This window comes from Aureobasidium melanogenum, assembly GCF_000721775.1.
Source record: "Aureobasidium melanogenum CBS 110374 unplaced genomic scaffold scaffold_37, whole genome shotgun sequence".
NCBI classification, from domain to species: Eukaryota; Fungi; Ascomycota; class Dothideomycetes; order Dothideales; family Saccotheciaceae; genus Aureobasidium; species Aureobasidium melanogenum.
Window position 1 is genome coordinate 68,150 of NW_024470089.1, and position 15,793 is coordinate 83,942.

At 49.4% G+C, this 15,793-nt stretch overlaps 9 protein-coding genes across 9 annotated transcripts; 3 read left to right on the top strand and 6 right to left on the bottom strand.

Moving 5' to 3' along the window:
• Positions 1-148: 148 nt before the first annotated feature.
• Positions 149-510, bottom strand: M437DRAFT_79298 (uncharacterized protein; the record flags this gene model as incomplete). Its single annotated transcript, XM_041027149.1, has 3 exons — positions 149-203; positions 260-342; positions 403-510. 3 exons carry the CDS (start codon positions 508-510, stop codon positions 149-151), a joined length of 246 nt encoding a protein of 81 aa, XP_040875122.1.
• Positions 511-890: 380 nt separating this feature from the next.
• On the bottom strand, positions 891-2,357 carry M437DRAFT_60175 (FAD-binding domain-containing protein; the record flags this gene model as incomplete). The annotated part of the gene is made up of 1 exon (XM_041023705.1): positions 891-2,357. The coding sequence occupies one exon, from the start codon at positions 2,355-2,357 to the stop codon at positions 891-893; it is 1,467 nt and encodes a 488-aa protein (XP_040875123.1).
• A 277-nt stretch (positions 2,358-2,634) lies between these two features.
• M437DRAFT_88924 (uncharacterized protein) lies at positions 2,635-4,456 on the top strand (the record flags this gene model as incomplete). The annotated part of the gene is made up of 3 exons (XM_041028927.1): positions 2,635-2,765; positions 2,820-3,203; positions 3,268-4,456. The coding sequence occupies 3 exons, from the start codon at positions 2,635-2,637 to the stop codon at positions 4,454-4,456; spliced, it is 1,704 nt and encodes a 567-aa protein (XP_040875124.1).
• A 705-nt stretch (positions 4,457-5,161) lies between these two features.
• M437DRAFT_70279 (putative metallopeptidase) lies at positions 5,162-7,450 on the top strand (the record flags this gene model as incomplete). Its single annotated transcript, XM_041025428.1, has 1 exon — positions 5,162-7,450. The coding sequence occupies one exon, from the start codon at positions 5,162-5,164 to the stop codon at positions 7,448-7,450; it is 2,289 nt and encodes a 762-aa protein (XP_040875125.1).
• Positions 7,451-8,166: 716 nt separating this feature from the next.
• Positions 8,167-9,336, bottom strand: M437DRAFT_60220 (NAD(P)-binding protein; the record flags this gene model as incomplete). The annotated part of the gene is made up of 3 exons (XM_041023714.1): positions 8,167-8,970; positions 9,032-9,163; positions 9,220-9,336. The coding sequence occupies 3 exons, from the start codon at positions 9,334-9,336 to the stop codon at positions 8,167-8,169; spliced, it is 1,053 nt and encodes a 350-aa protein (XP_040875126.1).
• A 175-nt stretch (positions 9,337-9,511) lies between these two features.
• On the top strand, positions 9,512-9,938 carry M437DRAFT_79303 (DUF1763-domain-containing protein; the record flags this gene model as incomplete). The annotated part of the gene is made up of 2 exons (XM_041027150.1): positions 9,512-9,777; positions 9,836-9,938. The coding sequence occupies 2 exons, from the start codon at positions 9,512-9,514 to the stop codon at positions 9,936-9,938; spliced, it is 369 nt and encodes a 122-aa protein (XP_040875127.1).
• A 245-nt stretch (positions 9,939-10,183) lies between these two features.
• M437DRAFT_88928 (phospholipid methyltransferase) lies at positions 10,184-11,214 on the bottom strand (the record flags this gene model as incomplete). The annotated part of the gene is made up of 5 exons (XM_041028928.1): positions 10,184-10,586; positions 10,741-10,846; positions 10,971-10,987; positions 11,046-11,085; positions 11,166-11,214. The coding sequence occupies 5 exons, from the start codon at positions 11,212-11,214 to the stop codon at positions 10,184-10,186; spliced, it is 615 nt and encodes a 204-aa protein (XP_040875128.1).
• A 394-nt stretch (positions 11,215-11,608) lies between these two features.
• Positions 11,609-13,371, bottom strand: M437DRAFT_60227 (uncharacterized protein; the record flags this gene model as incomplete). The annotated part of the gene is made up of 3 exons (XM_041023715.1): positions 11,609-12,737; positions 12,789-12,931; positions 13,153-13,371. The coding sequence occupies 3 exons, from the start codon at positions 13,369-13,371 to the stop codon at positions 11,609-11,611; spliced, it is 1,491 nt and encodes a 496-aa protein (XP_040875129.1).
• A 1,175-nt stretch (positions 13,372-14,546) lies between these two features.
• On the bottom strand, positions 14,547-15,296 carry M437DRAFT_60276 (uncharacterized protein; the record flags this gene model as incomplete). Its single annotated transcript, XM_041023728.1, has 1 exon — positions 14,547-15,296. One exon carries the CDS (start codon positions 15,294-15,296, stop codon positions 14,547-14,549), a length of 750 nt encoding a protein of 249 aa, XP_040875130.1.
• Between the last annotated feature and the right edge of the window lie 497 nt (positions 15,297-15,793).

Below are 15,793 nucleotides of genomic sequence, written 5' to 3' on the forward strand. Positions count from 1 at the left end.
GGATTGTTGGGAATATGTTGATATTTCATTGTTCATTGTCATTGTCTGCTTCCTGATTCATGTACCCCATGCCCGTTCGTCGTGTGCCATTATTGCTTCGTGATCTTCATGATTGGGTTCTTGGTCGTCGAGCAAGCTTCGGGATAGCTTAACCGTGAGTGACCTTGTGCACGGTACCGTCATCGCCGACGTGGATGTTGAGGCTATACCTTTGTCAGTTTCTTCCTGATGCTCTTGCATCCGTTTCTTATGCTCTTACCGATCGGGGTTGTGGTCCATGGTCATCATCGAGTCTCCCTTGATGACGCGGTGTTGCTGGGGAAGGTCCTTCTTTGCGAATGTCTGTACTACTGCGTCAGAAAAGGTTTCTTGAGTCTAATAGGCACGAGGGTCGACACATACCATGTTATCGTTGCTATCGCCGAGCTTCTTGCCCATGAGCTGGTCCATCCACTTGGAGGTCTTGTCGTCGCCGCCGCTGGACTGCATTCCTGGAACTACGAGAGGCATGGTTGATTGTGTGATTGATATCTCGAGGTCTTGAGGTTTGTTGGAGGTGGATTGAATGTCTAGGTCAGAGAATTAAGAGAGCTTTATGAAGTTTGTGAGCGAGGAGGGGCAAGAAGCCACAAAGGTGTTGCCTTGGATTCCTGCCACCAAAACGGCTGGCCCTATGACGTCGATCTTGACAACACAGAAGGCTGGAGATAGGCTGAACAGAAATTGGTCTCATGACCTTTCTACGTTTATAGTTGATTGTTCGCAAGCTTCTGTATCAATTCAAATAGGCCTTTGTCTATTTTCGTTGTTGACTGTCGAGTCAGAGGTAGACCAGGAAATGATAAGAACATGGTTTCCATTCTCAAACCTTGGTAATCAAAAGATCACCATCACTTTTTAAGTAGATATTCCTTGCTGACCAACGTTTGCAGAACACCATACACGCCAGAAATTGGCCAGATAGACCAAACTTTCTGACTGACCCAATCTGCCCAAGCCTGTGGACTTTCACCTGTACTGTTTATGCAAGCCTTGTCGAAAGCACTGGGCAAATGTTCGGCCTTGTACTTGCTCCTCAACTCTCGATACGACTTTTCATCATAAATGTCCCAGAACTCTGACTCTGAGTAGAACGCTTGCGCATATAGCCATTTCCTACCACCGTGCTGTCGAACGAGACTCTCGAGCTGCCGGTTTCGCTGAACCACTTCTGACGGATTGTTTGCTCCATTCGGACCCCAGACACCAACGTTGACGAGAAGATCAGTCTCAATGGCTTGCGGATGGAAAGAGGATTGTTGTGTCCATGGCTTCATTGGACACAGCCAAAGAGGATAGAACCCGAATGTCTGGTCGACTGCAATGATAAAGTCCTTGACGCTGGCAGCAGGGATGGCCAGATCCTGAATGATGTACTGCTGCATGTGTCCACTAGCATGCAAAGCATGATACATTGTGCTTGTTTGCATGTAATCGTCTAAAGCCCATCGAGTTACACGGTTGAAAGGAACCATGAAGTAACTAAAGGCATATTTGCCCATCCAGAAAGCACCGCGATCGTAGCGGAAGAGGTAGTCAGCCAGAGGCACAGCCTCCGTAATTGGACCGCCAGCCTTTTGGGTTGTTCTATCCGCATGCATGTAGAACCAAGGATCACGAGGACCTTGAAATCTTTGTATGCGTGTTTCACTGGATATGGAAGAAGCTAGGCGGCCAGTGACCACTATACCTCTGTGCAGAGAAACAAGAAACCCATCCACATAGTCATTTGCAGCATCTTTGCTAGCAGTCTCTACCTTCTTCAAAGTCTCTTCCAATGATTTGCATGGAGTATATGTGGTTTCGACATATCTTGCTGCATCAACGAGTTGGATCTCCATCAAGGTCGTTACACCCAGCGTGCCCAGCGAGCTGGTCGCACCATAAAAAAGGTCCGCCTTTAACTCAGGAGAAGCTTTAACAATTTCTCCATCGGCCAGCACAATTTCAATCCAGTTGACAGTGCAATCGAATGAGCCATGCTTGAAGCTTGAACTCTCGCCTCCAGTACCGCTGAATCCTCCTCCAGCAGTGATACCTTTGAATTCCATGACGACGGGTGGTACTAAATCAAAGGGTAATGTTGCTTCAACCAGTTTGTCCATTGGCACATTGGGCTCTACCAATGCGGTTTTCGTCGCCTTGTCCACAGAGAGGACATGATTTAGTGAGCTAGTGTCGATCATTCTGTTCCGATCAACTAAATACTTTCTCGTCGAATTGGTAGAGCCATGGAAGATTCGGAATTGCTCTTTCCGTGAGTATAAATCCTTTAGACCAGCTGATATATGTTTCACAGTTTCAGTGTGTTTATCCATGTTGAATCAATGTTGGTGAGAATGTCGATATAGCTCGAGTCGAGTTTAGTCCTTTCTTTTGATCTGGTAGTATCCAGTGTCGGTCCTATCGTGACGCGGAAGCGAAAGGCACGATCAAGTGCTGTTGTAGAGATGGATGAAGTGTTGCTAACTTAGAACAAGTTGGACGCTCCTTCCGCAGACACCCGCCAAGCCCACTTCCGAGCAACCATTTTTCTCCATACATCAACGTCCTCCATGAAGCAGCGTGCAGCTCTATCTAAACTTTCACCTCGACATGGACATTGAACAGGACCGCCCGGCTAAGCGTCAACGTATTGGAAAAGCCTGCAAATCATGTCGCACATCCAAAGCACGCTGCGAAGTACAACCCAACGCCGACGCTTGTCATCGATGTCAAGTACTCGAGTTCGTTTCCATCAAACTGTCATGACATATCTCCTAACATCTATTCGACTCAAGTCTCGAATGTGAACTGCCGAAACGTAGCTCGAATCGTGTTCTGGCGCCTGCTCCTTCTGACTCAGCCTACGACAATGATGTTGAGACGCGGCTCAAACGCGTCGAACAGATGATTGCCAAATTGTCTGAAGCTGTCTTTCCTCATTCTGGATCAAATTTGAATCAAGTCGATGGCAAATCGAATAGTCCCGACGCTCCTGCAGAGGGACGTGACCCGGACACAGTCATCGCACACAACTACCCCAAACCAGTCGAAATTCTCCAAGATCTGCAGTCTGAATTGTATGCTCAGTCAGGTCAATCCTGTTCGGAAGAAACCAACCGGCTTGATGTGGTATCTGTAGGTCTCTTGCCTTTCGAGACTGCAGTCCAGCTCCTCCAAACGTGAGTATCGCAACGAACTTTTCTGCCTCAGGAGGTCTTTGCGCTAGGGCTAACCATCGCGCAGGTCTATCAACAGGTATAGCAAGTGGATGTCCCTAGCTGATGTTGTCAAGTTTGTTAGCAACGTGACGCGAAATTTCTCCCAGACCTCGCCTCTGTTGATGAATGTACTCTGCTTACTGGCAACTCGCTATCATCCTGAGGTTGCTTCGCAGACAGTACAAGACATCTACAAACACGTTAAACGCCTTGTTGCGGATGCGGTCATCGGGACACCTCCAGTCGCAGGTAGTGTTGTTCAGGCATTGACATTGCTCTGTCTCTTCAGTCCTGCTGTACAAACCGACAAGCCTCTGGACAGTTGGCATCTCAGTGCTAGTACAGCGAACCATGCAGTCGTCGCATTTGGACCGAGCAATGTCAAACAACCAGGTGCCTTCGAAGAACGCACCATGGAGCAATTGCGCGTGTGGAGTGGTCTCTGTCTTACTCATCTACAATACTCGATTGGCAGCGGCCGACCTCTCAGCATTTCGATTCGACTTATGGACGGTTGTCGCCGTCTACTGGAACAGCCTACAACAACGCCATTCGATACGCCATTGATAGCCGAGCTGCAATTCTACATCTGCCTCCACACAGCCCTGCAAAACCCTACAGCCACTCCCGAATCTGCATTCACGTCTTGGGACTTTGCATGGAGCCGTTTTCTTGCCAGTTCGGGCCCGCCAAGGACCCTCGAGTTATCCCACTGGTTTGGACACCTGTTGCTCCACCGTCGCAATGCCTCTTCCCAGCAAGGTTTGTCACCTCAAGCTATGCACGAAAAGAACATACCAGCTTGGCGAGAAAGTGCGAATATTGTCTCTCAATTCGTGCGTCACTCTTCAGACCAGGCGCTTGATCTGCCAGATTTCGCTTTCTTTATTGCTTCATACGCAGCACTAGTCCTTTGTGAAAGCGCAATCGATCATCATCTGGTCGAAAATTTGCGAGCGTACCTCTTCAAGGTTGCATGCGGTGAATCGCACATCGCATACAAGCATGGATTCATCATACAGCGCGCACTGGAAAGATCAACGCACGCAGATTCAACCGGTGAAGATGGCACAAATAGTGGTGCCGAGGCGTTGCCTCAACTTCACACTGGTGGAACGCCTTTGCCTTCTCAAGTCATGGGCATGGGCGACTTTGATGCCTTGGCTGGCTTTGACATCTTCGGCGAGTATTTCACCGTCGGAAGTCTTCTGTAATCGTTGATCGCTTGCGTTGAGTATCTCAACTTCAGTATCTACTCGGCCCCAACCAGCGATATGGTCTCGAAACTCCGGTATTTCAACACCAAATAGTAAGTTGTTCGTTTCCCCACCCGCTTTTACACCCTTGACATGGCCATGAAGACACAAAAGATAAAATCAGATACTTATGATTCCCGCATAAGTCCTGCAGTCTTGACCCTCTACCCTTCTAGGGTCTATGGGTAAGTTGTAAGGAGGGACATGATTGCAACAGAAGGCAAATCTGAGCCCCAAAACATAACTTTCTATCAGCAAAACGAAAATGCTTCTGTCATCAATGCTGACTGAAATTTATAGGAACGCCCATATCGTCATTTTCTGAGAACTTCCTCTGTGAAGGAGGCATCGATACCAAAATGATCGGATTATTGCGAGAGATTATCGCTAGCGATTGACCATAAGTCTACTCGAAGATGGTGGTCAGTTTACCGACAAGTTTCCCGGCTGCATGAAATTTTTCGAAACCGGGGTCCCGTCGGTCTTCCGTTGGACTTCCGACTCTCGAAGTTCGTTTTCGATACACCACAACTTACTTCCGACGGTGTCCGACGGAAGTCGAAGATATAAAATAGTGTTCAGGATTGATCTGCTCGTCTTTATATATGCAATCATCCTCGAGATCGCATTTTTTGAGTATCCTGTATCTCTTTACCTGGCATAATGCCTCTTCGATTTCAGTCGCCGGAAAGACCTTCGAATCGTAGACCCACATGGGTCCGCCAAACATCACCGAGTCCTTCCATTGATATAGCCGACTCTACTGTCCAGTACAACTTTCACAAAGCGCTTGTCGGATATGAGCCTACAGCTCTCCTTTCCTTGGACGCGCTCGCTGCAGAGCTAGGTCTTGATGGTATCTACATCAAGGACGAATCATCTCGCTTCGGTCTACCTTCGTTCAAAGCCTCGGGAGCATCGTGGGGCTGCTTTCGCGCTCTTGTCTCACAATTGTCGTTGAATCTCGAGTCTGCTACTTTAGAACAAGTAGCTTCTGTTGCCAAAGATCGTGGCTGCAGGCTATTAGCCGCCACAGATGGAAATCATGGCAGAGCAATTGCTTGGATGGCACGATCCTTAGGTATCGAGTCGTCCATTTATGTGCCTCATGATCTGCATCCGAACTTCCTGCGTTTGATTGCTGCCGAGGGAGCGGAAGTGATTGTGGTCCAAGGAGACTATGACCTCGCTGTTTCCAGTGCTGCTTCTGCTGCTGCCACGACCAAGAACAATATACTCGTGCAAGACACAGCTTTCGAAGGTTACGAAGACATCCCAACATGGATCATAGATGGATATGCGACCATCTTTACCGAAATGGAAGAGCAGTTGCAAGAGCTGAATGCACACCCAACAACCATCATCACACCTGTTGGCGTGGGGTCTCTAGCTCAAGCAGTTATCGCATATGCCAAAGGGCACCGAAACTTCATGACAGTGGCTGTGGAGCCAGATACAGCGGCATGTTTGCACGCTTCACTTGTTGCTGGAGAAGCTACGTCTATCATCACATCCAACACAATCAACGCTGGATGTAACTGCGGAACGCTTAGTTCCATCTCCTGGCCGTACCTTCGCGACTATGTCGATCTGAGCACCACGGTATCTGATTTTGAGACTCACGTTGCAGTACAGGACATGCATCGCCATCATGTGAACGCCGGACCATGCGGTGCTTCCGGCCTGGCAGCTTTGAAAAGACTTGTAGCTGAGGGACACATTGCCAAAGGATCGTCGGTGGTCTTGATCAATACCGAGGCCAAGAGACCTTACGACATACCTCTCGACGTCAGTAACGACGATGTCGCGGTCTTGACTCAACAACTCGTCCAGATCGATAGTTCGAGTCCATCACTAGATATGACGGGCTCTGCGCCGGGAGAAGCAAAGATTGCAGCATTCATCACGCAATGGCTACACCATCGTGGTATCGAGACTCACGTCGTGGAGTCAGTGCCAGGTCGCCCCTCTGTGGTGGGAGTGGTTCGTGGCAGCGATTCCAATGCCAAATCTCTCATGTTGAACGGACATATTGATACAGTATCGCTATCCACCTACGGCGTGGGTCCTCTTAGCGGCAGTCTTGTGGAAGGCAAGATCTACGGCCGAGGTGTACTGGACATGAAGGCTGGAGTCGCAGCTGCCATGACCACACTTCTGCATTTCTCCACGCATGGCAGTAAGGGCGATGTCATTTTCACCGCAGTGGCAGATGAGGAAGACAAAAGCATGGGTACTGCTGCTATCCTTGCGGCAGGATGGAAAGCAGATGCTGCGCTCATCCCCGAACCTACATCTCTACAACTTCACCACGCACACAAGGGTTTCGTGTGGATTGAAGTTACCATTCTCGGGGTTGCTGCACATGGCTCCGATGCTCAAACAGGCGTAGATGCCATCATGTCTACTGCCGATTTCTTGAAAGCTATCGAAAGGTATGCCGAAACATTGCCAGATGATGATGTCTTAGGACAATCAACAATGCACTGCGGCACCATCAGAGGTGGAGAGGAGAACAGCAGTTATGCTGGATCCTGCACACTGACCATTGAGTTCCGCACTGTTAACGACGACAGTGCCTCTCAGTCATCTACTGCCATCCTCAAAGACATCACAAATATCCTTGATAAACTTGCTGCTGCAGACAAGAAGTTCAAGTTTGAGCTGCCAAAAGTGCTCTTTGAACGTAAGCCTTTGCTACCATTGGCAGAGACACATCCTCTACTGGTTGCAACCACTAAGGCAATTGCTGATGTGCAAGGCGAGAAAGAGGTACGACCTACAGCGGCGAAGTTCTGGACGGATGCTGCGTTGCTGAGTGAAGCTGGTATTCCTTCTTTGGTCTTTGGACCTGCAGGTGAGGGACTGCATGGCAAGGATGAATGGGTGGATGTCAAAAGTATCAGAGTTGTGGAGCAGGTGATGAGAGAGGTCATTGAAACATTCCAGTGAAGTTCATTGGAGGCATCTCGTTCCTTCCTGTAGCATGTCTTAATAACATCTTGCATTTTGCAACAATCTGTGTTCAGATGTGGCAGTCGCAAATGATCAACTCTTTACGTCTCACGGCCCAGGTACAACGCACATTCGCTCTTTCCTCTTAGCATTGTATATCAACAACAAAATCTTGGGTCATTAGCAGTACCTTCTCTCCGGTCATCACGAGTTCGAGAAACGACAAAGGGGAGTACAAACTTGTCGTCGAGTCATCAAGCTCCAAAGAAAACCTATATCTTTCGTCCATGATTGTGTCGGAAGAGTGTCCCTTAATCACGCTCTTCTCTTTCGCCGCTGAGACGACCTTGAATCAATTTGCCAGCGATGGTGTTTAATGAGATGGGAGGAAAGTGAGAAACCATCTGACATTTCCCGAATTCAGCCACACGACATCCTTCGTGCACTAGCTCCCTCATGGACCGGACTTTTCTTGTGTAGCTGTAGGAATGCGTGATACTTTTGAGGTATAGAACCACTCACTTCCAGAGAGAGCTGATCAGGCGGAGAGTCTTATTGGACTTATCCCTACCTGTTACTTTGCTATGCATTCCTACATCTCACAATTTGCTCAACACCATTGTAAGAGTGACCAATGCCAGCAGATAATAGAGCAGTATATTCGATATAAAGGGGTATCATACAAGAAGATCAAACTTTTCATCATGTAGACATTATGAACAGCCATGCTCTTTGCCCCATTTCCAGACCTTGCTTTCCATATCAGGCGCAATAAACAGCCATGCAATACCAGTCACCCAACCGAAGAGGACGTCCACGATACCCCAGCCATTTCTGGGGGAGCCACCTAGAGCAGAGACTCTCATGGCGTGACCCAACCACTGTGTTGTGATGACATAGTCGCCTCGTTGCAAGCCCTTCAGAGCAGCATCTGCAACTTCATCTTCTGATTGTTTGGGGTCGCCAGATTCCAGGATCTTGGTAACGGGATGCTTTGTAAGGTTTTCGGCTTCATAACCAGGAGATAGAATGGTTCCAGGGCAGACCAGATGGATCTGTGTGGCCGCAGCAGGAGAAGGCTTCGAAGACTTCATACTGCCGTTGTAGAGATTCAACTCCATGCGCAGCGAGTCGGCCAAAGACTTCAAGGCAGCTTTGGCAGGAGCGTAGGGAGTGTATCCTGCGACACCTACAAAAGCAACACTGCTGGCTGTGATGATGAAGTGTCTCGTTTTGTGTTCTTCTTTGTTTTGGTGTGGAGCGAGCCAGAGTTTGAGGGTTGCGTGGGCGAGGTAGAAGGAAGCCCAGTAGTTTGTGTCCATCTGGGCGCGATGGGTCTCAAGGGGAGTGTCGATGAAGAGGCCAGGGGACGACGAGCCAGCATTGGCCCAGACTATGTCGGGAGCTTGTGAGTTGTTCCATGAGGTGGTTTCGGCGAGGATGCGGGTGTTGTCTTGGGGCGAGGTGCAATCGGCGCTGATGGCAAGGAATCGTTGGTTCGGAGATTTGGCGTGCGACTGAGTTGTGAGGTTAGTTGTGGTTGCAAGTCAGGCAGGCCGGAGTTGTAGAAAGAAGTACCTTGATGTGGTCGATCGCTTGGTCGAGTTTTGCTTGATTTCTGGCGACAATGCAAACATTGGCACCCTGTTGAGCTAGCTTGGTCGCGAGAGCTTTTCCCATGCCACTCGAACCTCCAGTGATCAAGACAGTCTGCGTAAAACCATGTTAGCATCGATACATCAACCCGAGTGGATACGACAAGTTACTCTGCCCTCAACGGGGAAATGCTTGTTGGACGAGAAGAGGCCCATTGCAGCACTGGCAACGATGACAGCAACAAGACCAATCACTACAGGATGAGCCAACAGCTCTGTCATGGTCATGACCAGAAGACGAGAGGACGGTAGATGTTAAGGTTGTAATCACCTATCGCATCGCATCCATGAACCCCTCCAAAACAAACAACCCAAACACGACCCTGTCCCTCGTCCAGCGTCGTTCTCGTCTTGCTCTAGCTGCTCATCCCACCACACCACGACACAGGACAACAAGACACAGATGTCACAGGAAATCATCCACGCGTATCGCCATCTCCTTCGAACATCGCTTCAAGCAATCCGCTACGCAAAACCCGCCCGCTTCACCCTGCAATCCCATCTCCGCTCCTCGTTCCGCAATCCCACATCCGCCTTCAACTCGCAACAAATATCTCAGACCCTAGAATTCCTGAATAATGCCGCAAAGTACAAAGGCCTCGAAGACAAGATAGTGAGGAATCTGTTGCACGTCTGGGGCTGTAAAGATAAGGGTGTGCCGAGTTCGTTGTAAGTCACACAGAAAGGTAGGAGCTAAGAGCACGGGAAATTGATAGAAAGAGCATAGGAGGCGTGATAAGAACGCTATGAGCCTGAGAGATGCTGCCTATGATGGCTTTGACGAGAACGTGAGAATGCTGGAACGCTCCTTGGGTATACGACTTAAATGAAGCACAAGATCAAAAAATCTGCAACGACTACTTTTGTAATGACATGTACATATTATATGCGCTTCCGTGTTGAATTCGTGTTTCGTGTCCAGCTGCTTCCTCAACCCCTGCATCCTCTTGTCCATGTTGAATCTTTTCCATCTAGCAGCCACAGTCTGCCATGGACACTCTACTATCCACTTCCTCACTCCCCCTCCTACTCTTCACCAACGACTCCCGACTTCCGTATGTTGGCCTCAAGACGATCAACGGACCTTCTTGCCCTCGGTCTTCTCCTTTCTCTCCCTCTCTGCATAGATGCCAGCAGTGAATGGATCCTCGTATGTCAAAGCAACCTTGTAAACCAAGAACACCAGTCCCGTTAGGATCACTCCCGCAGGCTTGCCGAACCACAATGCCGATCCAAGGAAACTGAGGGTAGAGCCGTAGTACATGGGTGCCGAGCACACGTTGAACGGGAAACCAGTCACCATTTCATCCATTAGGATGCCGAAGTAGTCACCAAGATAGGTGCCCGTGACGCCGAGAGCGTACATGGATGTAAGCACGAGAACGTTTCCAGATGCGAAGAGAGCGATGGCCAAGGCCTCAGGAATAGGTCCAAGAAGGAGTGGGTGCGTGGGTTGACTGCGGAGGGCGCGTTCGTAGCTTTGGTTCTGTCAGCAAGCTATCATCGTCTAACCTCTTTCAATTTCATGTGTCGCTTTGGGAGGCTTGGTGCTTGATGGCATGAGGTCGACAGTTTTGGCGCGTAATGGGCGGTTGCTTCTTGATCAGGACAATGGAAAAAAGAGGTGCGTACATGCTGTCTCGAACAATTCCAAGGGTGAAGATTGTCACGGCGAGGGCATAGCAGCCGTAAAGCGAGTTGCCGCCAAACAGCTTGGTAATGGTCTTGTTGTGGTATTCTGCATGATGCGCAAAACATGTCAATTTTCTGTTCTTGCTTTTTCTTTTCTGGTTGCTTGATTTCACAGTGACCTCTGCATCTTTCTTCGTCGTGCTTGCAGACATTCAAACAGTGAACCTTACCTGATCTTGCGGCCGTGCTAGAAGGTTATCAGTATGCTTGTTCCGGAACAGAAACCTTCAACTAGATCTGCTTACTTCCAAAAGGTAGGATTGAAACAAATGCTAGCTGCAGACACTATATTGCATCTCGAATCAGCTTGTCTTCTCAAACGATCCCGTCTAAGCAAGGCCAACTCGGCATTGGTCCCAACTTACGCCAGAACATAGGCTGTCCAAGATCGACAAAGTCAGAGATGGATGACATTATGCTTGGTGATGACAAGTAGTTCAGACGCCGTGCAGAAAAGCGACAATGAGTGATTCGTTGTCAAACGGTGATACAGGTTGGACAGAGTGCGAAAGCTGCCTGCTGGAAGAACACATGGCACAAGCTCGTGCGGCTCAACGGAACGTCCGTTCTCGTCATTCCTCTTGGCGTCTATCACCCCGGCCAGACTGATCCACTGATTTCGAGCCTGATTTAAGGTATACCATACTGATGTTCAAATGAACAAGCTGAATAGATCGATTAAAATAAGCTATCAATTTAGTAAAGGAAAGTATTCAACATGGAACCATTGCGTGAACATGCAAATCATGGCAATCATTCTGTTTCCAGGCAGCGTCCCCACACGGACTGTCAATGTCTCCCATTCCCTCTAGAGACCGTTGTTGGCGCAGGAGAAGGCTGTGCCATACTCCGATGAGTTGTATCCGTCAATGATGCTCTGTACAGAGGCATATGTGCCTCCACTGAGGAACAACAAGCCAATGCAAATGAGAATCAGGTTGAAAATAAACCCGAAAGTTCCTCTGAAGCCTCTGTTCTTCCAGAAGTCCGGTCCGTAATCTACTCTGCGCATACGAAGGTATGCGACACCCCAGAAGATGAATCCGAAGAAGCTGTCAAAGAGCGAACTCATGAGTGACAGCAGATCACTGAAGAAGGGAATGACTTCAGCAATGATAAATGCCAAGATCCAGGTGCAGAGCAAAATAGCAGCCCAACTCACCCAACCAACCACAGTATGCTCGCCCATGTGTCTGGTTCCAGCAAAGATTCTGAAGAAGACAAAGCGAGCAGATACCGAGGCGTAGAGCACGCCCAAGAAAATGATGGTTGGAATCATGAACGAGAAACTAACTTTCTTGTATACTTCATTGCTCAGAGATCCGAAGGCGGGTGCGGTGTAGTATTGAGTACCTGTGTAGGCGTAGATGATAGCACCGACGAGCGAGAAAAGAATGACTTCGGCGATGGTAACAGCCCAGAGAGCTTTGGGGAAATCTCGAGGGTTCTTCATTTCAGCAATGAAAGAGGGCAGAGTGATCTGTCCAATAAATGTGTAGCTGATGTTCATGAATGCGGACATTCCGGCAACGAAAGTGGTACCTTTCTCTGGAATTGCAAGCACGAGAGGCTCTCCATACTTGGGATATCCAGCAGGATGGGGCTCGATACCAGAGAAGATGGTGGCCAGGAGGACCGAGATGAAGGTGAAGAATGCAGATCCGGTACCCAATAGAGCAAGAGTGCTGAAAGTACGGGGAAGCGACGCGACGAAGGAAACGGAAGCAACAATGGCACTGAAAGCGATTGTGCAGAGACCGTGACCGGTCATGGTGTTGAGATATTTGGCACCGGTCAAGCAATGCAGGCCCTGGATGAAAGTGTTGTTCAGGATGAACATGAAGGCAGTGGCCCACCATGCCCATCTTTGACCCCAGAACAGCATCTGTCCAATGTCGCAGACATCCTTTACTTCAGGGTGACGCAAGCAGAACTCCCTACAATTTTGTCAGACACAATTCGCAAGATGAGCTTTGCATTCGATATACCAGAGAACGAGAGAGGTGTACAGGACCAGTCCGGCAATGACGACGGTCAAGATCAGACCGGGTACCAGGCCGAGAGTAGCATACGAGTACGGGAATGACATGATAGCCAGGCAGATGTACTCAGAGAACAACAATGCTGCAGTCTAGAAGATGGATTAGGTCGGTTCTTGTACGCTCGACAAAAGAGCTGATTCTTCTGGTTTGAAACAAAATCATGGGTAGGGAGATGGGAGTGGTGCAAGGGCTTGCTGCATGGGGAAATTGACAAGGGTAACGATGAGTTGTCGCATTGGGCAGAGAGTCGGCTCGCTCCATGTCGCAAGTGGGAGTGAAGGGAAACAAAACACGCGCGATAGGATCACACCTTTGGCCAACTGCAAGTTCTGTACTTGATGGCATTTCCGGCCTCCATCTCCATCTGCTTTCCGACGGTCAAGCCGGAGCTGTCATCGCTGAGATCGCCTTGTTGGCTGATGGATTTGGTCATGGGTCCGTCGATTCTATTCATTTTCATGCCCTTGGGTCCATTCTGCTCGGGATCGTATGCAGCAGGCTGGTCGCCGTATCCCTCATCGCCGAACATGGGTTTCTCGAGTTCGGGCGCATTCGGGAGAGGAGGTGCATCGGCAACAATAGTAGGCTTCTTTTTGAAGAAATTGCCTAACGCCATTTTATCGAACGAATGCTCCGGACGAGCGTAAAGTAAGTGAAAAGGTCGCGTCGGTTGAATTCAGGCAGCATTAACCACCAGGCTTGCAACGAGTTGATGGACAATCGAGTCGATTTGGTGTACCAAGACTGAGTAGAAGAAAAGATGCGCGCTGCAGCTAGCAAGCAGTTTATAAATGACGGGAGTGGTCCTGAAGGATCAGAGCTTAATCGCAGAGACAAATCAAGTAAGCTACTGTGGCGGCCGCGGCTAAGGCGAAGGGTGTGGTCAGAGAAAAGGTTGAAGCATTTGCGCATGTCGTACGCCGAGAGATGGCATCGATGTGGCGTGCGCCGTGCCGTTTGGCGGCCAGCCTCCGAGCTCTCCACACGCCCACCCGTCAACGCTTTCCAACTTTGGACTCCATTCGATACCCGCTACGAGACTATAAGTTGATTTATCGTAAGAACCGGTGCATTATCACGTAGAGTGTAGAACAATCTGAGAAAGAGATTGGCTCGTGTAGATGCAACCTTCTCGCCGTGCAAGCTTTGAAGCCTTCGTTCGAATCCTCAATTTCCAATTGTCGAATCTTTGCACGGCTGCAAAAACAAAGAGTGGACCCAGACAAGCACGTAATCTCCAGATTGCCTGGAATTGGTTGGAGACGTTTCCATTCAGTTACGACAGCTCTTGCCCTGCAGCCGCCTGCAGCTCGATCTCACCGCAAGGTCGTCCGACGCCTGTAGGCTGGAACGTTTGGCTAAAGATCCTGTGTCGAGAGACGGTTCGTATGGCCGAGTATGCACCTCGCCCTCGATGCCGTTTGATGTCATTCCAGCAAGCCGTGTGAGATTCATCATCATAATCATTAGGTACCTCCATACCAAGCCCGCGAATACAAAATCATCAAGAAGAATCTGAATGCTCCGTTCGCCTCGCTACCGCTATGTATCCAATAACAAGTCGTGTCCGTGTCCGTGTCCAAGTCAATAATGCCTTGTCAATTCCGTTTCTCGTAACTCCACTCTTCGATGATCGGTCCTTCGGCATCCTCCGGCTCACTCCCGCAATTCTTGAATTCTTCCTCTGTCGACAAACAACAACTCTCACCATGAGAGGTCTTCTGCCTGGCCACTATCTCTGCGCTTGTCATGCTCGCTCTTGATGTCTTCGCCTGCCACATACCATGCCGCAGCGCGCACAATTTCCAGCACCACTTTGAGCTCGTCGTCGTTGCGAGGCGCATAGATCATGACGAATCCTCCAGGAACAAATCTTTCTAGCCAACCGCCTCTTGCTAGAGGATGTCTTTCACCCCAGCCGCCCTCGAGCATGATCTTCGCGTCTGCAGGATGTAGTGTCAGATGCAAGGATCCATCCGAAGGATGAGCATGGCAGATTTCTCCTCCGCAGGTCCGTCGTTGTGGGGTGACGGTGAACAAGCCAGTGCCGTGCTTTTCGAAACACGATGTTCCTTCATGGAGACTTGCGTTGTCCACGGTGATGGTGTGTATCGCTTCGGCTAGCTTTTCGTACATTCTCTGCGGTGGTATCTGGTTAACCTGGCGATGAGGCGCTATACCCAGAGTTGACGGACGAGGACCTTCTCGCTGTGGTAGGGTCGACAAACAGCCTTCCTTTTGTGTCATAGACCACGGCACCTTGGGTGCGGCGTATGGGTCACGGAGAGCAAACATGCCTAGTGTCTTGACTTTGCAATAGCCCATGATAGTCTTTGGCGTGCCTCCGGGTCCCAATGCGATGAAGCTTTGGTAATCAAGGTAGAGGTGTCGTATCGTTGGTACGAGGATGGTGATGGCCACAAGGTGGGCGTACGAGAAAGTCAAATTGCCCATCAGTGCTTCAGGACTGCGGTTGAAGGATTTGAGTACATCCATGATGTCCAGAGGCAGAGTCCATTCAACAAAGGGGTGGTTCAATAGAGGGTTCGCACTAACGTTACGTGGGTCCGAGATAGAAGGTAGGTAATGAGAGTAGGTATACAAAATGAGGCTCTGGGGATCGACTTCTATATGCGATTCTACTTCTGCAACCCCTCAATGCGGTTTCTGGTCTGAGCAAACATATGTGGAGTTACCATCGTCAGGGCCACCGCATTGTGACCCTTGGCGCCTCTCTTTTGCGTCCGAATTTGTGCTTTTAGGGGTACACGTGCGATTCTACGTAGGTATGATCTCACATTCTTCGCGGCCGACTTGCATTTGTGAAGGAATTGATAGGCAAGGAACGAGAACAACTTCTGAGCATCCCTTGAGAAAAGAAGTCTCGGTGGGACAACCTTCTGTTTTGTTTATGAGTTTTGCGCTTGCCGTGACAGGCTGACAGCTCTCGA